Genomic DNA, 22,224 nt, shown 5'->3' on the forward strand with positions numbered 1-22,224 from the left:
GCCCAGATTGACAAACTCATGTTAGAAATTCTAAAGGTGACTGGGGAAAGAAAAAAATTAAAATAAAACAATAAATATGAACAAAAATACATTTGGGAAAGCTGAAATTCCCCATCGTTTTGCATTTATGGGATGGAAACCCCTGAGGTACATCTATGCATCACGTTCTCTAGAGAAGAAATAAAATGTTATAGAAGGAAATCTTCAAAAATACAAAACAAAAAGCAGAAGAATCATAGATTGTTGTTAACAGTCCTATGAAGAAGGCAGTAGCACCAAGGGTGCAGAGGGAGCGGGATTCAGTAAGAGGATGATATCTGGTGCATTCTTGGTGATGTAACTTATGTGCAAAACGGGGAGCCTTTTGACTATCCTTCGAAAAACATGATTTTGGTCCTCATTCTGTCAAATCGCTTTTTGAGCAGCTGACGCAGATGTAGTCCTCATTCTCAGCCTGCTCAGCAGACACTCCCACACAAATCTGGTGGAACCACTGGTTACAGCTGCCATCACACTGGACCCAGTTTACCTGCAAGGATGAGAAAGAGCATTAATCATTCATGCAGGCAAAGAGAGACTCACAATAACCCAATTGTATAAGCAAGAATGATGCAGTGTATTAGAAACCAAAACCAAAAGCATTTCAATTATGCCAGAACTAACCTCGTTTCCTTCTGGCTGTTGACATTGCTTTGCCGAGCACACAGACCAATCCTCCTCCGAGTCATCTGAATACGATAGATCAGAAAGGGAGTTGGAGGGGGAAGTGGTTTGTTTTTCCTCTCTTCTCCTTTCTTTGTTCATTTTAGGCTTCTTTTTCTTGGGCTTTTTTATCTTGTCTCTGTGTTGCCCTTCTATATTCTCTTTTTCTAGACGCCGTTTGCTGTTCTTCTCAAGCTTTTCGGGTTCCTTCTTGGTTTCTGGAACTCCATCCTAGAAATTAGAAATAAAGAAATTACATCAAAATCTGTCAAAAGCTCCGTTCTGAAACTTGGTGAGCTGTCTCGTTGCCTATATAAACCGCTGTCTTCTAAGTCAGCACCCCAACAGTTAAGGAACCTTGTTATTGGCTGATCTGAACTTTCTATAAAGGCAGTAGTTCACATGAATAGCACTCAGGTGGCTTCATTTATAACTGATGACTTATGTTGCTACACTAACAGCACAACGCTGTAATCATACAGAACACACAAATATCAAAATATATATTTTAATTAGATTTTTAACAATACTCAAATTCACTACTGAAGAAAAATTTATTTAGAATAATTTCTCTTGCCTTTTTGGACTTATTTTCACATTAAACCGGTTATAAATGGGGTTTTCTCAAACGTGAATTTGGGGAAGTCGTGGCCTAATGGTTAGAGTCGGACTCGTAACCCAAAGGTTGCGGGTTCGAGTATCGTACCGGCAGGGATTGTAGGTGGGGGGAGTGAATGTACAGCAAATGTGTTCACTGCTGTGTGTGTGTACTTTGAATGGGTTAAATGCAGAGCACTAATTCCAAGTATGGGTCACCATACTTGGCCACATGTCACATCACTTTTTTGAGAGTTGATGAAAGCTAATAATTAAATTATAAAAAATGTAACATTAAAATACATAAATAGTTTTAAAATAAAACCTATCAAACTACAAGCATGTGAAGCTAATTTCTGTCACCTTTAGGGAATTAAAATCATGCTTTGGTAAATCATAATTAAGACAAATTTTAATGATGACACCAAGTTATCATAATTATGACAGAATTTCAACCTTTTAATGACTCAATCAACTTTTTATCTCATAATTATGACTTCTCATAAGTCCTAATTATGACAGTCAAAATTATGATAAAAAGTCAAGATTGACAGTCAGAATTACTACAAAATGTTAATTGACAATTTTAACTTTTTCTTCCATGTCAATTATAACTTATGTCATAATTATTATTTACCAAGTATGATGATTTCCCCATGTGGCAGACATTTTTTTTCCCTTACGATTTCTTACGAAATATTAAATATTTTGTTTACCTGCATGTCATGTGACCATCAACTAACATCAGAGAACCGTAAACATGAATGTTACGTGATTGATATTAACTTCAAGTAAATATTTTGTCAAATAAAATAAATATTTTATGTTCGGTTGACAAAGTTTGGGAATCCTTGTCTAAATCAGAGGAAATTGCAATGCTACAAAACTAATGCCATTGAAGGATTAGTAAACAAGTTAGGAATGTTCTCCCACCTGCCCTTTGTTGTGTGGGGGGCTCTTGTGAGGTGGACTTCTGTCTTGAGCAATGTGATACTGGTGATCGTGTTCGCTGCTCTGCAGGGAGTGCTGGGATGGTAAAAACCTGTTGAGCAGGCTGCTATAAAGCTGCTGGAGCTCAGGTAAAGTCACCTGCAGGAGAAGACCTTCCACCAACAGCTCCTCCAACTCAACACTGAGTTCTGTAACACAGGACACAATCCCAAATATTTTGATCCAGACATTTACAACCCCTCTGTAAGTGTGTATTAAAAACATTAGGTGTGGTTGACTTACCATTGAGAGGAATACAAGGCAGCAGCATGTAGAAAGAACTGTTGCTACCAACCAGTGTCTGAGATGATGCGATTCCAGAGATATGTCTTGCCTGCATCATATTAATAGAATGGAACAGGAATATAAATAGAAAAGTGTCATGTGTTCATTGATTTTCAAACGAATTATATTTGAACATATTAAGCTCACTTTTCCATTTGGATGCGGTGTAGGAGAAACCTGCTGCACTTTGTGTTGCCAGCGCACCGTTCTCTCAATCACATATCGCAGAGCATCGCCCTCTGGAAGCCGAACCCGAATCCGCTGTAAGGAAGCGAGCAGGGGAAGCACCTTATCCAGGGGCGGCTTCTCAGAGTGCTTGCAGAGCGGGCATAACCACGGTAGTCCTGACTGTACATCCTTAAACCCTGGCACACAGCCGCTGTGGTAGGCGTCTCGACAGAGTTCACACTGTAGCATTGGGCCTGCTGGGACAGTGTGGCACAAGCACACTGTGGGGGCCAAACAGCTGGGTGAAGACTGAAACTTTGACTCATTTGAGGTCCTCAACATAGACAGGCTCTCCAGCTCTTTCTGATGTACGTCACTGAGAGTGGCCATCTGTTTAGAGAAGAACACACAAGTCTGAGCCTGATACCAGATATCAATACCCAGATGTCCATCACAGACGTGAACAGGGAGGACTCAACAATAAGGATTGCTTATTCTAGAGCACAGCAGGGGGTGGGGAAACTAAAAAAATAACAGGATTTCTGCAGAGATTTAAAAATCACTTTAAGACCTGCATAATATTAAATTAATGCTCTATATCCATACAATCAAAGCAATGTAACAGTTTACAATGCACCCAAAATACTAATAATATCTAGAAGAAAAAAAGATTTATGCATAATGCAGGACTTTTAATTATAAACAAGCCTGAAATACACCAGGACTCTTATTTTGAAATGTCAAAGCTTTACTTCATCTATTTGAATGGGCAGCTGGAAGATGATGAAATGTGTACTGTTACAACCATCTACAACATATTACAATATAAAAACCGTAAAGTAAACATTGTCAATTCATTATCAACAGTAAGTCATTCAACAGTGGTATTGATAGACTGCGAAATGCTCTGAAACCGCAAACCATGTATGTGTATTTGAAGTTTAATCACATTAGGTCTTATTGCAATTCCTCTTTTTCCAGATTTTCAATCTCTTTAAATAAGACTTTAGTTATACCATTTAAAGGGAACATTGTTCAGCATGTTCTCCAAGGTCCATTTATAATGTTAGCAAGATCATACAATGTTAGCAAAAACGTCATAATTTAGAAGTAATAGGCTATTCTCTATCCTGTTTTTGACCCTCTCTTTGAAAAACAATGTTTTGATAGGTGTGCAACGTCACACTGCGTCTACACTGGACACAAGTGGCCCAGTGTGACACGACTAAAAGCAATGGAACCCAACAGTTTGTTTCGTATGTTTAAATGAAAAATTAAAAACTGTTTTGGCAGCTTGGAACCCATTATAATCAGTGACCGTCTACACTGGCTGCAGCACGGCGTGATATGACCCGAAAAATCCCTGACAGTAAACTCATGCCCTGTTCTATCTCTCACATACTCAGAGTGCTACTTCTGACACAAAGGAGAAATGGATTTCTGACGCGATGTGACGTGACAACGATGGTCGTGTTAGCTGTTGACACAGTGTTAGAAAAAAAAAAAACACCCTAATTTTTCCTGGCACTACACAACATCTTGTAATCCTCAGAAGCATCTCTATAGTTTTGTTGCTCAAATAATCCTGTTTGCATCTATCATATTTACTCACCTCCTACTACATGTGTGAATCAGTAAGTTGGGCTAAAGAGGCAATGATGTAGAAGTTCATACTTCATTCATAACTTCATACTATATCCTCATACCAAAATGTGACTTACTGCTGAAGCTGTATCTTTGCTCGTAGAAAGTGCCTTTTCCACATCAAAAAGGGAGTCCAGTTTTACTTCAACTTTCTTGCAGGGTACTGAGACATCCTTGGCTTTTTTAGACTTAGACTTCTGCGGTCCACTCTCACACCTAGGACACAAAACCTTAAAGACACAAACACAAATTAAAACAGAACAATACATTTTACTCACACAAATCACATAGTTATTTACATCCTAAATAAGTATAGTTGTAAGTAAGTATGTACCTCGAGGAGAGAATGGGATGAGTTCCTCAACAGGAATGTTTTAGCTGCACTCTCCTTCCAGGCCTGTACCTCAGATACTAAGCTTTCCAGTCGAGTCAGTGGTTCCAACATTACCGGAATACCTCTGGCTCTTGACACTAGCTCAGACAGGGCAGCAAGACCAGGAATACGGCCTCCAGCCTGTAGCAATAAATGTTTAAATGGACCGAGCGCTACTTGCACAAGGTTCTATGTATCTAATCAGAGCATTACAGAAACATAGAAAACACACCTGAAGAGCATCTGCTTCCATTATCCACTCCCTGGCCCTGCTTACACAGTCTTTAAGTTGAAGACAGCTGGGCAGGTATGCTGGGATGCTGTCCACTTCCTGTATAGCTGCCTCAAGAGTAACAATACTATGACGAGGCCTAAAATAAGCAAAAAAACAAAACAAATGACGGTTTACATTATTTTACAGGTTTAAAAGGTCAAGATTAATTAATATCCTTCGTTAAGAACAATATTAATATCTAAATAGGGAAAATGCTGCTTTCCTTTAAGGATGCTACTAACTTACATTACTGGGTCAGTAATGTTTTAAAAATATTAATATATATATATATATATATTTGAAATATATTAATGTTTTTATTCAGCAAGGGTGCATTAAACTGATGAAAAGTGACAGTAAAGATTTCTATATTAAATAAATTCTGTTCTTTTGAACTTTGTTCAAAAAAAGCTCAAAGAATGACCACAGTTTCCACACAAATATTTAGCAGCGCCACCATTTTCAACAGTGATAATTGCAGCCTTTGTGAGTATAAGAAACTTCTTTCAAAAACATTAAACAAATCTTTTGACCAGTACATTGAACAATACATGGACAGTGTAGGTGATGCACTGGACAATGTCACAAAAGATCAATCCAGTTAATCTGCCAGGAAGCAGCTTTAAGTCTAAATGCTAACCATGCACATTTGTATTCGCCATAAGAACTAGCTCAACCATCCGTGTGTGTGTTTCATTTTGTTTTTGTTTTTTTTACAACATGCATGTTGGGAGAGCATTAACTGTATTAAACTATAAGCCCTTGAAAGAAATGGGTCAAATAAAAATTTGCAAGCAAAATTTTTCCAGAATAGTTTGCAAATTATTTTGTTGCACAATCAACTTCGTCATGCACACTGGCAAACCTAAAAAAACAGGAGTTGCTTTCACTTCTCAGATCTTGGTGATAAATGTGCTAAAGAGTTTGCATGGTGCCACAGAAGTTTGTTAGTGTAAATTCTGTCACCACTTTCACACCCTCATGTAGTTTTAAAACCCATAAGAATTTCATTTCGTTTCAAAACACAAAGGACGATGTTTTTGAAACCAGAAAAATAACTTTCTTTTTCTCTTTATGAACTTTTGAAGCTTTGGTGTAATAGACTTGCAATGGAGGGACAGAAATCTCTCAGGTTTCATTAATTTCTTTCAAAAATAGTTTTGGAAAGACATGGGGGTGAGTAAATTATGACAATTTTTGGGTGAACTATCGCTTTAAATTGCATTAATATTTAACTTAAATACAAACCTAGCTGTGAGCATGTTATGGGCCTTTTCTTCCCAGTGTTCACAGACAGTGAGCAGCTCCTGCAGGCGGGCCATGGTTCTTTCCACACAGGCGTGTGGTGCCAAACCCACTCCTTGATCTATGAGCCTCCTCATGCAGTCAAGACTGAGGTCTGCCGGCTGATCACTGGCTTCCTGAACGGCCTCCACCCAGCGGGCCTGCTCCAGCCTCTGCCTCAACACCGCCAGCTGAGGCAACTCGACATCCAGGCTTGCACCCTCATCTAAGAGGCCGTCGAGAGCAGAGGAACCAGGCATATCCTCCGCAAGGAGATCCGAGCTCTCCTGCTGGAACTGTTCTACACGGTTCAAAAGAGCCTGACATGGAAGTAAAGGGAGAAAAATGTCAGATCAACACATCTAGGAAAATTACATTAAGCATGTTGTATGGTTGGGTACCTTTAAGAAAGGGGCCTGTCGGATAGTACACGGCAGGTCATACAGCTGATTGACAAACGATCTCAGTTCCTCCACCGTGAGCTGGTTCTGAGACTTTCCCCCACCGGAGCGATATCTATTAACACAAATACAGATTTGCATCCATTTAAAACTAGTTAAAATGCAAGAGCTTCAGACAGTTCTTCATTATTGAGGAAAGAATAAATGTACCTTGTCTGTCTCTTGCCATTGAGGAGTTGTTGGGCCATTGAGGTACACCTATCTGCATTCTGAATGACTTGACACAGGTGACTTAGCAGGTCAGTCTCAGGGTAAGTCTTCTTTTCTGCTTCTACTACCAATGAACGAAGCTCCTCCAAATCTAATAAGAGAGAAGATTCCCTTATTTTAGATATGCTAAAAAGTGCATTTAACCCTCAGAGACCCATTGTAGCAGAACTGCCACAATTGTACAAAGCAATTAAATAATACCTAACTTTCACTAAATGTGTGCCACAGCTGGCTAAAATCGTACAAAATGGCACCAGCCAGCTGACACTATTCTTAACTGCTACGGCTAAGGGCTTCAAAGTTTGAACATAAATTAAGTGTAATAAAATGCAACACTAGGCTTTAGGGGTCAATCTTTTTTCTACTGCTCTTACACAGTGAGCCTATTCAGCCTACTGTTATGAGAGTTCAAAACTTTGGTTAAACAAATAGTGGTAAAATTCTGCAATCTTAAATGCCCACTGTTCCAATTTTGCTAAGCTTTTTATTCTGCCTAAACAAAATACTTTAAACTAATAGCTTCCTAAAGGGTGACCAAAGGATGAAAAAAATATATATAATACACGATGAATATCAATACTTGGGATTTCTAAGGATTAAAGACAAACATATTGCAATAATAACTCACCACTTTTATTATCCTGATCAGCCTTCAAAATCTTGTTAACTTTAGACGCCCAGTCTTCATATGACTCAGCACGAGCCGTCAAAGCCTGGAACAATGGCTTCAGTTCGGCAAGTGTGTATTTATAGCTGTGCAAGTAAAAGACAAAAAGTTTAATTTAAGAAAACCTGCTAAATGAAAGCAAGCACTCTTTTGCATTTGATCTATCATCCAGAGTTTTGTCCTATGCTTTTGCAAACACATACTTGAGCGTGTAGCTTTTAACAGGGCAAGAGCAGAGGTCCTCGATGTGGTGGAGACAGACCAGCTGGTCAGGGCTACAGGGACAGGTGATGGCAGACAGGTAACAGGTGGTCCGGCACTTAGCACACTGCCTTTCCTCATCTGGCAGTAAATCATAGTCAACCTGTTGGGAGTGCCACACACCCTAGAGAACAGAACAAACACAATGGGATCAATTAGTAATAGACAGACCATGAATACAAACAAAATGAACAGAGACAACAAAGCTGCAGGTTAATAAATAAAACACACACATACTTATATATATATATATATATGATATTATAGATTGATAGATAGTTTGTGGTTATTCAATCAACTGGGTCATGAAGTGCAAGTTACAGCTGCTTAAATGAGCTCACGACCTTTAAAACAGCCACCCACCAGCTTATAGGCTCTCTCACGGAGCATCTTCTCTTCTAGAATCATGGCGCACATGTCCTTCTGGACAGCAGAGGCCAATTCTAACTCTAAAATGTCTGCCTTGGCGGCAATATTACAGGTCATCTCATCATGGGAGAAAACACAGTATCTGTTGAGGGATCTGTAGTGCTCGACACACTGACGACCAAGAGGCACCTGAAACAAGACCGTATTTGAGTTAATTATGGTTCATAACTTATAGCAATATTTATGCTTATCCTACATTAAAGTCACAATGAAACTAAAGTAGCTACAGATCTTTTATTCTGTATTGTCACGTACAGCCGACTGCAACGGATTATTATTCCATTGGTTGTACATTTGATTTTAAGATGTGCTGCACTAAAAAAATAATTGCAAACTTGCAGTCGATTGTAAGAGAGAGGCAGGGTTTAAGCGGACTAAATGATAGGAGAAGTTGGCATTCATTACCAGAGAAAAGAGACATTTTCAAGAGAAGATCCGAGTTACGACATTTTGATTAAAAATTTCAAGGTCAAAAACGTTTTTAGAAATAACATATGCTTGGATGAATCATTCACAATAGGATTAATAACATGTATTTACAAAATAAATAGGGTGAATTTTCATTTCATGCTGACTTTAAGAGTCTTTTACCCAGTCTGCTGTGCAGAAGTTGACTGCCTCTGCAAAGTTGAAGCCCTGGTTGAAACCACTGTGATAAGCCCTCGGGAAGGTAATGACAAACTCACCAGCGCACTGGTTTGTACGGTAAATCTAAAGGAACAAGAAGAGAAAAAAAAAAGAAAAAAAAAAAAAGGAAATTGATTTAATGCACCCCACATGAATAAAAATGGCTCCATTTTATGTTATTAATGGTCTTTGTTTAGTCCATAACTCCACTCACTGGTACTCCATGACCCATGAGCACATTTGGGTTCATGATGGTGACCAGCTGGTGGAGCAGGTCTGGCTGAGACTCAAAGAGCTCGGGGGCCAGGTTCTTCATCACTTTCTCCAACTGCTCAGCAGCGTAGCCAGGAACGCCATACCAAGTCTTTGGCTCTCCCCTGCAAATCAAAACAACAAAAGTGAGTGGAAAAACAACAAGCTCAGAAACTGTTAAAATGAAGCATACACAATACATTTAATATGCCATGTACATGGAAGTTGATGAAGAGCATATACACTCACTCCATCTACCATGTAAAATGGGTAAAATGGGATACTTTCAATCTGGAAAGTGCGAGTGGATTACCAGTGCAGATAGTTGATGGAATAACTCCAATGGTCCTCAATGTGCCAGCAGAAAGAGGAGAAGCACATGCCCACATAAAGCCATGGGAGCTTCATCCCACAAATGTCCGCTGTGACATGAGTCAGCACAGATGCATCCAACACTGGCATGTTGTTGAGGTTCCAGCCACTGCTCAGATAACCCTGGGCAAAAAGAAATATGATTTCATAAAACATGCATTTGTGAGATTTAGATCTGGGCTTTTAGCATACAGATTGCAAGAACAAAGCATTTCAGGTTATTTCTGTACCTCCTCCTCTGGTGAGACTTTAAATGTGCCGTTCTTAACAGGGAATCCACTTCCGAAATCCTTTGAAGCAATATCAGCCCCATACTCTACAGTAACATCCTCCTCAATGGTGCTAACCAGCCTCCAGAACTCCTTCTCCACCAGCTCTGTGGGAACCATCTGCCAAACGATAAGGCAGATCACTTCATATTCTACATGGTATGCAACCACATTAGTCTCACAAAAGTGTCGTTTAATAGACATACATGAACAGGCATGTTAAAGTAGTCAGACTTGAAAGAGTCAGCCATATCTCCAAAGGTGCGGAGGGTGTAGTCTCTGGGGGCCTGCTCAAACCCAAATGCCACCTGTGGCTTACCACACTCCTACAGGGAGAATAAAGGCGCCAATCATAATCACAAGCTAAATACAAATGACTATTAAATACAATCCTGTATTACTAAGCAACATCACATGTACTAACAGACAGTAGGTAATAGGTGCAGAGAGCACAAACAGGAGCAGCTGTAATTTAGTTATGAAAATAGCTTCTAAGAATATGACTTTGTATTTATTTAAGCAAAGGTAACATAACTATCATATGAGGTCACTAAGCAAACATGTGACAAAGACAAAGAAGTTGTCATGATGTCATCAGTTTGCAAAAGTAGACAGTTGGGAGTGGCTCACCTGAGCCAGGCACTTGGGGCACCTCCAGTCACCTTTGGGGACATCATGGAGGGGTGGGATCAGACAGAAGGTGTGATAACTGTCGTCACACCCATCACAAAGCAATAGTCTATCTTCATCACCTCCACCCCCACATACCAAGCACATATACTGCTCCACCTGTGAGGGAAAAACAAACAAACATTGCCATAAAAGGAATACAGTGCATACTTTGTTGTACAAAAACCAAATGGTCCTCTGACCTCCACCCTCACCTTTGCTTTTTCACCTTCAACTTGTTGCTCAATGGGTTCTTCTTTCACCTCCACTGAAATATTCTTTACTGAAAGAAATTTTTAAAGTAAATAAATTTGAAATGTCACATTGCAGAGAGATTAAAATTTGGAAGTACACTACCGTCCAAAAGTTTGGGATTGGTAAGATTTTTTTGAAAGAAGTTTCTTGTGCTCAACAAGGCTGCATATATCTAATCAGAAACACAGTAAAAACAGTAATAATGTGATAAAATTTGAGCATTTAAAGTAATTGTTTTCTATTTTATTGTATTTTAAAATGTAATTTATTCCTGTGATGGTAAAGCTGAAATTTTCAACAGCCAGGATTTTTTGATCATTTGATGTTAATTTATTGTAACAAGGTAAAAGTCTTTACGGTCACCTTTGATCAACTTAATGCTTCCATGTAGGGCTGGGCAATTAGGCAAAAAATAAAAAATAAATAAATTCATAATTCAGTAGTTTTTAGCTGAATTGCATTATACGGTATATCTCTGTGTGTGTGTGTGTGTATATATATATATAGTTTTTATTTTAAACCTACCCAATGTTGTCCAATGAAACAACGTTTACATTAAAGGCAATGAAAACAAATATAGTGAAAGTAACCATGTAGACTATGGGGTATTATTTGCAAAAAAGGGGCTAAATAAAAATCACATTGCATTGTAACATTACAATCTAAAAACAAAAATAATGCTTTTTAAAGGAGAAGATAAATTCTCTAAAAAAATAAAATAAATAAAAAGCACAAATTAATTGCATTATATTTTGATTACGCATTAAACAGTACAAGTATTCTCTCTGTCGGATCTCTCAGATTATCTGATGGGGCAAGCCGCTTTTAACTATGTGTGTTAACTACTGTATATCTTAATGAGTTATTTAAAAGCCCTTAATATAAAGCATGTCTCATGTTTAGAACAAATCTGCTATTTTTCAGATGTTCTCGTATCAAACTACTGTACATCAATATAAACGGTATTCCCTCATAGCAAATAGTTTATAAAAAATATATAATCGATATATCGTACAAATTCGATATACCGCCCAGCCCTACTTCCATGCAGAATAGAAAGTATTCATTTCTTAAAAAAAATTAAAATAAAAGTGTGTAGATGGATGTTAATACCAAGCCATGATGAACTTTAAAACACGCAATGTGATTTTTGGGAGTAAATGTACAGATAAAAAAATATGGATCTGTACCTGGTTCTGGTTTTGCCACATATGAGCCCATTCTCCTTCTCAGGTTGGGTTTGTTTTCGCACACCTCACCCGGTTCTGATTTAAAACAGCGGCCCTATGAAGAGAGGCAACGTCAGCAACTAAGGCATTATTATCTAGTTTGAACAAACTGGTCAAAGTATGAATCAGATTTCTGTATCTGCCCTTTACCTTGGTCCGTTTAGCTCTGCGGGCGATAGTGCAGGTTTCCGCTGGTTGCACCGACTGACGCTGGGGCAGGTCATGGGGTTTGTACTCCTTGTCTTTGGTGTCATTATTCAGAGTTGGCTTCTGAGAGTTCTGTTGAAGAAAGAGATTTAATGATGACACCATGCAAGTAATAAGCCCATATATTTACAACAAAAAACACTTATAACATAAATTGAAATAATACAAATGCATAGCTGTATTTATAACACCATTATATGTGTGCACATGTGGCTTCACTCTTATCTAATTAGCCAAAAAGCCACATGACAGCAGGGTGGACATTATTAAAGCAAGTAACAGTGAGAGGCAAAGCAGATCAGCCCTAGGGTATTAACCATGGGGTAAAAGCAGCAGGCGAGTGGGCCTATAGCTCAGGGCTCATTGAATGAATTCACACCCCTTTATGGATAGGGGGAGGGGACTGTGGGTACAGCACTGAAAAACATGCATGTCAAAGAAAGCTGTTAACCACTGAACCCGCAGGAACACCAAAACACAGACGAACAGCCTGCCAGACACTACTTAGAGTGTAAAAACAAACTACAAATGTCACCCTGTAAAAACATACACAGGAACACAACCACAAGTTAGTTGTATGATGTATTTCCCGAAGAGATTTTTTATGTAAACTACTGTGCACACCACCTAATCTGCAATGAATATATATGGTGAAAATAAACTAGGCCGCTTAACAACAATGCTTCATAAACTGGGGCACACTTCCTGTTCAGATACAGATGAGTTCTTTGCCAAAAAAATAATCATGGACAATGGCTGTCATGTGTGCACCATAACAAAGAACATTTATCCTGATAGGGATGGAAACAGAATGACATGAGGCTGAAAAGGGGAAAGGGGAGGTTATACAAGCGCTTCAGCAACCTCACCATAAGATTAGCTCCTTTCTGGAACAAATAATATGGGTAGAGAATCCTCTCATAGTGAGCACGAAGGTGAGAGCCAACTGCTTTGCCGGGAGCAAAGCCCATCTTCAGTGCAATCTGGGACCATCTCCGCTCTTTGCACACCACATCAAAGCCTCCATCTTCTTTGACCAGCTAGACAGAGACAGGGGGTCACCAAAGACATGTTTACATCCATATTTGATTTTCAAAAAGGCCACTGAGAAAGTATAGGACAATGTTTTCAACTCTAGAATGCTAAATTACCTGTCAATTGCAGAAATTAAGTAATATGCTTAAAACTTTATACATGGCCACTAAAGACGACATAACCTCAGTCCTACCTTGTAAAGCACATATAAGTCCAGAGTTTTGCGCTCAACATGAGGAATTTTCAATGTACAACCCTGCAGTTCCCAGAACTTTGCTATCTGGTCCAGGAAGTTGAGCTTCACTCTGGTCTGGGCCTATAAAACAACAACACGATCAAGTAAAAACCTTGTTCTTTCAATAGCTTCTGGTTTGCAAAGGAGAAAGCATCATGGCATTTTAAATGCAAAAGAATTGTATATATATATATATATATACACACACACACACACACACATCACACACTACTGTTCAAATGTTTAGGGTCAGTTAAATTTTATAAATTTATTATTCGGCAAAGATTGCATTAAATTAATCAAAAGTGACAGTAAGACATTTATAATGTTACAAAAGATTTATACTAAAAAATGCTGTTCTTTCTATTCATCAAAAAATCCTCAAAAATGTATCACCGTTTCCACAAAATTAAGCAGCTCAACTGTTTTCAACATTGATTCTTGAACACAAATCAGCATATTAAAACGATTTCTGAAAGATCAAGTGACACTAAAGACTGAAGTAATGGCGGCTGAAAACTCAGCTTTGCTGTTACAGAAATAAAAAATTACATTAAAAAACTGCTATTGAAATACTGTATTTTTTATCAAATAAGTGCAGCCTTTGTGAGCATCGGAGACATCTTCAAAAACATTTTAAAAATCTTAACGATTACAAACTTGTGAACAGTAATGTATATAAAATAAAAAAAAACAGAGCAACCAAAAGAGCTGGTAGCAACAATGAGACCTTCTTGTGACTTTTCTTTTTGTTATATTACATTAGAAAACTGCTATTGAAATACTGTATTTTTTATCAAATAAGTGCAGCCTTTGTGAGCATCGGAGACATCTTCAAAAACATTTTAAAAATCTTAACGATTACAAACTTGTGAACAGTAATGTATATATATATATTAAAAAAAAAACAGAGCAACCAAAAGAGCTGGTAGCAACAATGAGACCTTCTTGTGACTTTTCTTTTTGTTAGTGACCTTTTCAGCGTTGACACTAAACCCTGTGCTTTTAAGTGTAGCAGGCCAAAAAGAGACCATGCTGGTTGCAGGTTTCAGTTTAATAAGGCCACATGAAAATATCTGCAAATATAAAATATCCAACAAGCATGAGACAAAAAAAAACAAAAACCCCAAGGTCTCACCTCTAACTCATTGAGCCTCTGAATGCGTGGTGTGAAATGCAGTCTGTCCACATCACAGGCAAATGGTGGCTGCCATCCCTGACAATAAAAATAAATAAAATAAATAAAGGTGTTAAGCTTTTGTGTTTACCCTTTACCACAAGAGTTAAACTCCTGTCTAATGGAAGATAGATATTTGTGCTTATATCTGCATGTGGGTTTTTCATTATGCCACCTTTCTATTGAACAATATTGCTTATTAATACAATATGGAAGTGATATAACATTTAATCTACATCAAGGTGATTTAAAACAAAAAAAACTAAAATTTCAATACTCAAAACAATATCACGACTGTGTTCATTTCAAGAGGTCCTGACTTGTTTTTCCACGAAATCACTTTCGTTAGAAGTCACGAGGTAGCTATTAATTCCATACAATGTAAAACAAAGTTATACAAGGGTCCAGAGATCCACCGGTATGACTCTGGAACTATTAACATTTTATTTAGATATACTTGCTAAAATATCAGTCATAAAAGCATTTTCGCAGTATGACATACTAGGATGGGTACAGATGACTACAAGACATTTCTTTATCTTTCAACCGAGGCCGTTTTAGGGTGTTAACAATTGTGAACAACAAGACAAACGCAAAAATATGCATAGCTAACACACCATCTGTGTAAACGTTTAAAACGCGACCTAAACTGAATCTCGCTTTTCACTTGCGTTGTTATTTACATCAAATTTCAGTTTCGATGGCCAAATGCAAATACACAACATGGAGGACAACGACGGAGACCAATTACGCCACCTCAAACTTCAGCGAAATTTGTACATGTTTGTTTCAGGATAAAACTTAAACCTTAAATTATTTGATAAACGACAGAAATGGAGTGGTTTTACGTTATTTGCTAGCAAAAGTGGTCATTGTTAGTCAAACACAATATTTCCGTAGCACCGAATAAACAGTACAAAATGCATTTTTCCACTTTTGCATAACAAACAGACACTTTTACACCATCATCAGATAACCAAGTAAAATGTTATATTTAAAAGCAAAAGCTTTGACGTTAAAAGGTAAAAATAGGAAGTTGCATGGTTAAAAAAAAATGTTCACCAAAAAGTCCAGGCTAGGCTCAAAATGTTCTAAATTAACGTACCATTAATTTATAATATTTGTCCTAGGTTTGAAATTCACTATCGAGGATTGTTCTTGTTTGGGTGGATGCATTAGCCAACATTGTTTTTGGAAGACAATAACAATCACCACATTCTGTCCCCCAACATTTTCCATCACCCAAACATTTATTTAAAGTATCTGCAAAAGAACAGCCATGGTGCTCAAATACGAGCAAGAGTACGATCAAACTCTCTTGAAAAGAAAGTGATGTTATTGTGGTCGCTTTTGGAGTAAACCGCACGCGAGCATTCTCGCATAGCTAGTAGCTGCGCGCACACACGCACACGCCGTTACGAACGAACGAACGCAATGGCTGGAGCCGCAATCCGCCATGTTGAAAAAACCTGTCTTCAGAGAAAGTGTTTCGAGATCTGCGATCTACGAGTAAAAAAAACGACCGAGAGCTGGCGTGCATCTGACAGTTCTGTTATATGTCGAAGAAACTTACCGGGGGCGGTCGGATCTTGCAGATACCAGTGTTTTCTGCAATCGGACGTATTTTGTTGATGAACCCAAAAGGGTCGGCAAATTCCTCCCAACTGGGCTCAAAGACAGGGCACTCCGATGGTGGAATAAACTCGTTGGGTCGTGACTGGGTCATTCTGGGGAACTTGATCCAAATGATGACATGTAGAAACTGTAGTAAACTGTTTGAAGTTGAAGTAAATGTTTTAATTAGTCTCGAAAAGATGCCATAATAAAGAATGATTACACCTGAACTCCGACAATTAACATCCTCATCCACTTTGGGAAACGTACACACAGACGGAGTTCCAACATTACAGAGCTTAGTAGTCTTCCGCGTTCAAAAATAGAGACGCTTGATTTCCTTTCTCCATCCGACATTCTCGCCAATGTAGATTTAAAAAAAAGTTTTTTTAAATGTAAAATGCACGGTTAAATTTTCTATAAGGTATGGCAAGTGGAAAACCCGCCTTTTTCAATATAGCAACATTTATGTAACTGTAACGATCGACACTAACAAAGCTTTTGGATTTGTAATGGTCAGCCATGATCAACATGATACACTAAACACAGCAAATATACATTACTTTATTTAATTCTATTATAGCAAACAAAATATAGAATTATATTTCAAATCTTGTAATGTTTATCAAATTCATTCCGGTTTTATTTTCAAACGCGTTTGCTTTTTTTTCTCCTTGCGAAGGCGTAAACATATTAAGTAACATGAAATCTATTGCCAAAAACAAAGCTTTTATATATGAGAACCCTCTCAAAAACTTTTGTACATCTATGCGTTGTAATGTCTCCCCTAAAGACCTTTAAAAAGGAAGAAGTAGGCTGCCATTGAATTAGGGAAGTGACTTGCGCGGAATGATACACCACAGCTTCATTTTCACTGGAACTACTTCTTTAAATGGTCTCTTTCAAGTTACCCACTCGGAAGTAACAGATGTTGTCCAGGGACGATGAATTTAGCCACTCTCCACCCGACTGACATTTAAATTCACGATTAACCTCTGGAGCGGGGTGACATCGTGAAAATAGCACATCAAAAACCGTCTGAATACATAATCCGTGTGCATTTGAACCGTCACATGACCCGATTTCGGAATGCAGGATCCTTTAGCGGAAAATGAAATATTGTGCCAAGACAGAAAGTATCTCACCGTACTGGCGTTGCGGTTGACTTTTGTCTTTACATATCTTTGTGCAGAAGGTCCAGCAACATCCACTGTATTATTCCACGCGAGTGATACCTATGAGCACGCACAACACGTCACCTCGGAAGCTGTCGCACCATAACACAGGACAGATAACACAGGACAGATAACACAGGACAGATAACACAGGACAGATATCCCCGGTTCCCTGATCCGCCTTTCGCAGGGAACAGCCACAGTTTTCCCACCGAGGCAGACTAAGGTGTGGCAGGAGCAGCGTGACCTGATACCGACGATATCAAGAATTCTTACTGAAATTAATAAACCATCTTCGCTCATTTGACTTAAACCATGTGTGTCATGGGGTGTTTTCTCCAAATCATTTGAAAGCATTATATTCTTGCTCACAGCAGCACATCCATTCAGGGTGATCAGATAAATTATATTGGTCTAAAACATGAAAATATATACATAATACTTTTGTTCAAATACGATATATGACAACAGCATATATAGATTTAGTTTCAATATGTTGTATGAAAAATAGCACGCTCACACATATACAGTGGGTATAGAAAATAATCACCCCCTTCTAAAATCACATTTTGTTGTGCTCTGCAGCCTTAAATGAAGACGGACACAGTTTTGTTTAATCCAGCTTTATTTACTCAGTGCAACTTAAAACATCCAAGAGAAAGATATAACACCATGTCAGAAAAAATAAAATATAGCTGCAAGCAGCGATTACCGGGGTTCAAGCACTTTAAAACCTTTACGGTGGTATGCTTTTAGGGTCTAGGCCAACCTGGAAGTATGGCTGACAGTAAAACATCCAAAATGGAGAACAGGCTCACACACACACACACACACAGAAATTATTAAACTAGTATATTATTACTCAATAAGCATGCTTACACACACACAGACAAACATGCACACTCATTTTGTTGCAGATATAGATATTTGAAATAAATGATAGGTGACAACACTTCTTGAAAGTCTTCCCTTTTTAAGTTTATATATCATTTTCAGGTTTCAGTGTAATCATAATCTGGCATAATTGTAAAAACTGATATGTCTGTATGAACAAAATGGTCAACATTCACTCAATGTGATTTTAAATATGATAGTGATTTTATAATGTCTAAGCATGAATCCATAAGAAAACCTTTGAACAGTACTGATTTAGTGCGTTTAATGAGCCCATTAGTGGTCTTTTGCTGCCATCTAGTGGTTTTAAATGCAAATTCTCATACAACACTGTTTTAACCTTTATAACTATTATGGTGTCATTTTTTGCCCAATCTCTCTTAAAATTTGCATGCTTGTTTGGAATGAAATTACTAATTTTAAACCGTTTTGAGAAGTTGTGAGCTTTCTTTTAGGATTTATAGGCCTTTGGGAACACCATTTAAAGAATGTATTATAAAATGACTGGTTTATAGTTGTCCAAATGCAAATGTTCAACATGTTTTGATAATTATTGACCTAGAGAATAGTACTGCACTGATTTTATTGATTTGGAGTTAAAAACCTAGGACTAGTTCACAAGTCTTTTTTTTAATAAATCTCAAATACTTAAAGAACAGTTTGATTGACTGCAGTGATCCTAGAGGCAAAGTTGTTCAGAATGAGGAGATCTATAAAATTATATGAAGACGGTGTATAAGTGAATATATGAACATTTTATTGCAATTTGAGGTCATTTACTATAGAAATTTTGGGTTTTTAACCGTTATAACACCACCTATGGTCCGATCTCTATGAAACTTTGCATGCTTGTTAAGTCATCCGTCACATATTTTCACCAAGTTTCGTAATGTTTTCAGTTTTCCTTAGGTTTTATAGGCTTTTGGGTAGATGTGACCACACGCCATTTCTAAATGACCCTGTTTTAGCTAATCAAAGGACACAATTCAACATTTTTTGATAATTATTGCTCTAGAGCAGGGGTGCCCAAACTCGGTCCTGGAGGGCCGGTGTCCTGCAGAGTTTAGCTTCAACTTGCCTCAACACACCTGCTGGTAAGTTTCTAGTATGCCTATAAGAGCTTGATTAGCTGGTTCAGGTGATTTTAATTGGGGTTGGAGCTAAACTCTGCAGGACACCTGCCCTCCAGGACCGAGTTTGGGCACCCCTGATCTAGAGAGTCCAAAGAATTGTGCTGCAGTGGTTTGATCGAGACTGAGCTAAAAACCTAGGACTAGTTAGGAAAAGTAGGTTTTTAACAATCGAGAATATTTATTGAATGATTTGATTGACAGCAATGGTTCTTGAGGTAAAGTTGCTCATTAGGAGGAGATCTATCAAATGACATGCAAATTGTGTGGATGTGTGAAACACGTGATTACAGACACAAAACTCAATAGCGCCAACTAGAGAGCGATTTCTTTCAAAATTCTTACAGACCTTTAGGGTCATGAGTCAAACATGCCCACCAAGTTTAGTTCCGATCGACCTCCGTTAACCTTGTCAAATAGGCGCTAAAACTTGTTTGGCCAATGGCAGCCATGCTTTTTTTAGATATGTGAATGTCCTCACAGACACATGTGCCACTTTGGACAAAGACACCACATACCAATTTTCAATTCTATCGGAGCAACGGTTGCTTAGTTATAGTCGTCTTTTGTCCTGCAGAGTTTAGCTTCAACTTGCCTCAACACACCTGCTGGTAAGTTTCTAGTATGCCTATAAGAGCTTGATTAGCTGGTTCAGGTGATTTTAATTGGGGTTGGAGCTAAACTCTGCAGGACACCTGCCCTCCAGGACCGAGTTTGGGCACCCCTGATCTAGAGAGTCCAAAGAATTGTGCTGCAGTGGTTTGATCGAGACTGAGCTAAAAACCTAGGACTAGTTAGGAAAAGTAGGTTTTTAACAATCGAGAATATTTATTGAATGATTTGATTGACAGCAATGGTTCTTGAGGTAAAGTTGCTCATTAGGAGGAGATCTATCAAATGACATGCAAATTGTGTGGATGTGTGAAACACGTGATTACAGACACAAAACTCAATAGCGCCAACTAGAGAGCGATTTCTTTCAAAATTCTTACAGACCTTTAGGGTCATGAGTCAAACATGCCCACCAAGTTTAGTTCCGATCGACCTCCGTTAACCTTGTCAAATAGGCGCTAAAACTTGTTTGGCCAATGGCAGCCATGCTTTTTTTAGATATGTGAATGTCCTCACAGACACATGTGCCACTTTGGACAAAGACACCACATACCAATTTTCAATTCTATCGGAGCAACGGTTGCTTAGTTATAGTCGTCTTTTTGTTTTTTCCATCTTATAGCGCCACCAAGTGGCAGAGCTGCACAACTTTTTATTTGACCAAAGATTGAGCTCATACACGGGTGTAGAGAGTTTGGTGAAGATCTCTCATTCCATTCAAGAGTCATACTACAATTAGCTATTGGCTAACATTAACATAAAACTATTTAGCACGCGATAATCAATTTCAGCTTATTTGATAATTATTGATATTCAGTGTCCACAGAATATTTCTGTAGTGGTTTGGTTCCGATCGGGTGAAAAACCTAGGATTAGTTCACAAAAGTAGGTTTCGGACAGAACTCAATTTTGCGGAAAAAAACGTGTGTCAGAGCAAATCTGTCTGGCTCCACTTTTGTTCATGTTGACCCAAGGATTGCAACGATGTAAAATTTGAGTCGACGACAAACGGTGTACAAGCTAGGGCCAAAAATGTCTGAAATTTTATTTTTTTGCGCTGTAGTGCTCCCTTTAGTCCGATTGGGGCAAGTCTTTGGATCGGAGTAGCGAGCAATACTACTACGATCGGACCAAGTTTCAGCTCTCTCGAAGCCTTACGGTTTGGGCTGCACAATCGGTTTTACCGGAGAATAAAAAAAATAAATCCTTACAATTACAACAGGGTTTCAGCACTGTGTGCTTGAACCCCTAAAAAAAAAAAAAAGAATCACTGAATTGGAAAAAGAATCACCCCTTGTGTAAATATTTTGTTGTACCACCTTTTGCTTTAATTACAGCCTTTAGTCTGTTGAGATATGTCTCTATTAACTTTGCACATCTAGACTTAACAATACTTGCCCTGCCCACTCTACTTTGCAGAACTGCTCAAGTTGAATTAAATTTGATGGTGACCGTTTGTGGACTGTAGTCTTCAAGTCATTCCACAGATTTTCAATGGGGTTTAAGTCTCTTGGTCGCCTCTCTGACCAGTTTCCTCCTGATTCTTTCATCCAGTTTGGAGCGACGTCCTGATCCAGGGAGGGTCTGTGTTGTACCAAATACCTTCCACTTCTTAATAATAGGCTTCACTGTGCTTCTAGGCATTGATAAAGCCTTTGAAATATTTTTGCATCCATCTCCTGACTTGTGCCTGTCCACAATTTTATTCTGGAGATCTTTTGACAGTGCCTCACCACCCATAGTTAATTGTTTGCTTCAGCTGCATTACCAGGGACTAAAATGCTCCAGGAAAGCTCATTTCATGCTGAGCTGATTAAAATGACCACAGCTGATCACAGTTGAAATTCAAATGGCTTTGTGTGCCATTTAGCTGATTAGTTACACCTGATTGAGTTTACAAGTCATTTTTAGGAGGGGGTGATCCTTTTTCCAACTCAGTAATTCTGTTCGTGTTTTAATTTTTTATTCTGACATGCGGGTGTTATATCTTTCACTTGGATGTTACAAGTTGCACTGAGTAAATACAGCTGGATAAAACAAAAACTGTGTCCGTCTTCATTTCAGGCTGCAAAGCAACATAGTGCGATTATTTTCTATACCCACTGTGTGTGTGTGTGTGTGTGTGTG

At 38.4% G+C, this 22,224-nt stretch overlaps 1 protein-coding gene across 4 annotated transcripts; it reads right to left on the reverse strand.

Moving 5' to 3' along the window:
• Window positions 1–375: 375 nt before the first annotated feature.
• On the reverse strand, window positions 376–17,713 carry LOC107600688 (lysine-specific demethylase 5B-like). 4 transcript variants are annotated; one of them, XM_016292753.1, is made up of 28 exons: window positions 17,432–17,713; window positions 16,246–16,444; window positions 14,634–14,711; window positions 13,454–13,576; window positions 13,095–13,265; window positions 12,169–12,297; window positions 11,980–12,073; window positions 10,750–10,817; window positions 10,496–10,654; window positions 10,072–10,191; window positions 9,827–9,985; window positions 9,538–9,719; window positions 9,187–9,349; window positions 8,937–9,056; window positions 8,280–8,474; window positions 7,859–8,040; window positions 7,617–7,741; window positions 6,929–7,079; window positions 6,719–6,833; window positions 6,282–6,637; window positions 4,992–5,130; window positions 4,721–4,900; window positions 4,464–4,616; window positions 2,722–3,132; window positions 2,533–2,623; window positions 2,233–2,438; window positions 664–933; window positions 376–529 (listed from the first exon to the last, which is right to left on the reverse strand). In XM_016292753.1, exons 2-28 carry the CDS (start codon window positions 16,396–16,398, stop codon window positions 398–400), a joined length of 4,425 nt encoding a protein of 1,474 aa, XP_016148239.1. In that variant the 5' UTR covers window positions 16,399–16,444; window positions 17,432–17,713; the 3' UTR covers window positions 376–397. The 4 variants fall into 4 exon arrangements, with proteins under 4 accessions (XP_016148239.1, XP_016148304.1, XP_016148371.1 ...); XM_016292818.1 differs by having other exon boundaries at window positions 17,202–17,713; XM_016292885.1 differs by lacking the exon at window positions 17,432–17,713 and adding an exon at window positions 16,557–16,610.
• Window positions 17,714–22,224: the final 4,511 nt, after the last annotated feature.

The sequence above is a fragment of the Sinocyclocheilus grahami genome, unplaced genomic scaffold, assembly GCF_001515645.1.
Source record: "Sinocyclocheilus grahami isolate Dianchi unplaced genomic scaffold, SAMN03320097.WGS_v1.1 scaffold2.1, whole genome shotgun sequence".
In the NCBI taxonomy this organism is placed as follows: Eukaryota; Metazoa; Chordata; class Actinopteri; order Cypriniformes; family Cyprinidae; genus Sinocyclocheilus; species Sinocyclocheilus grahami.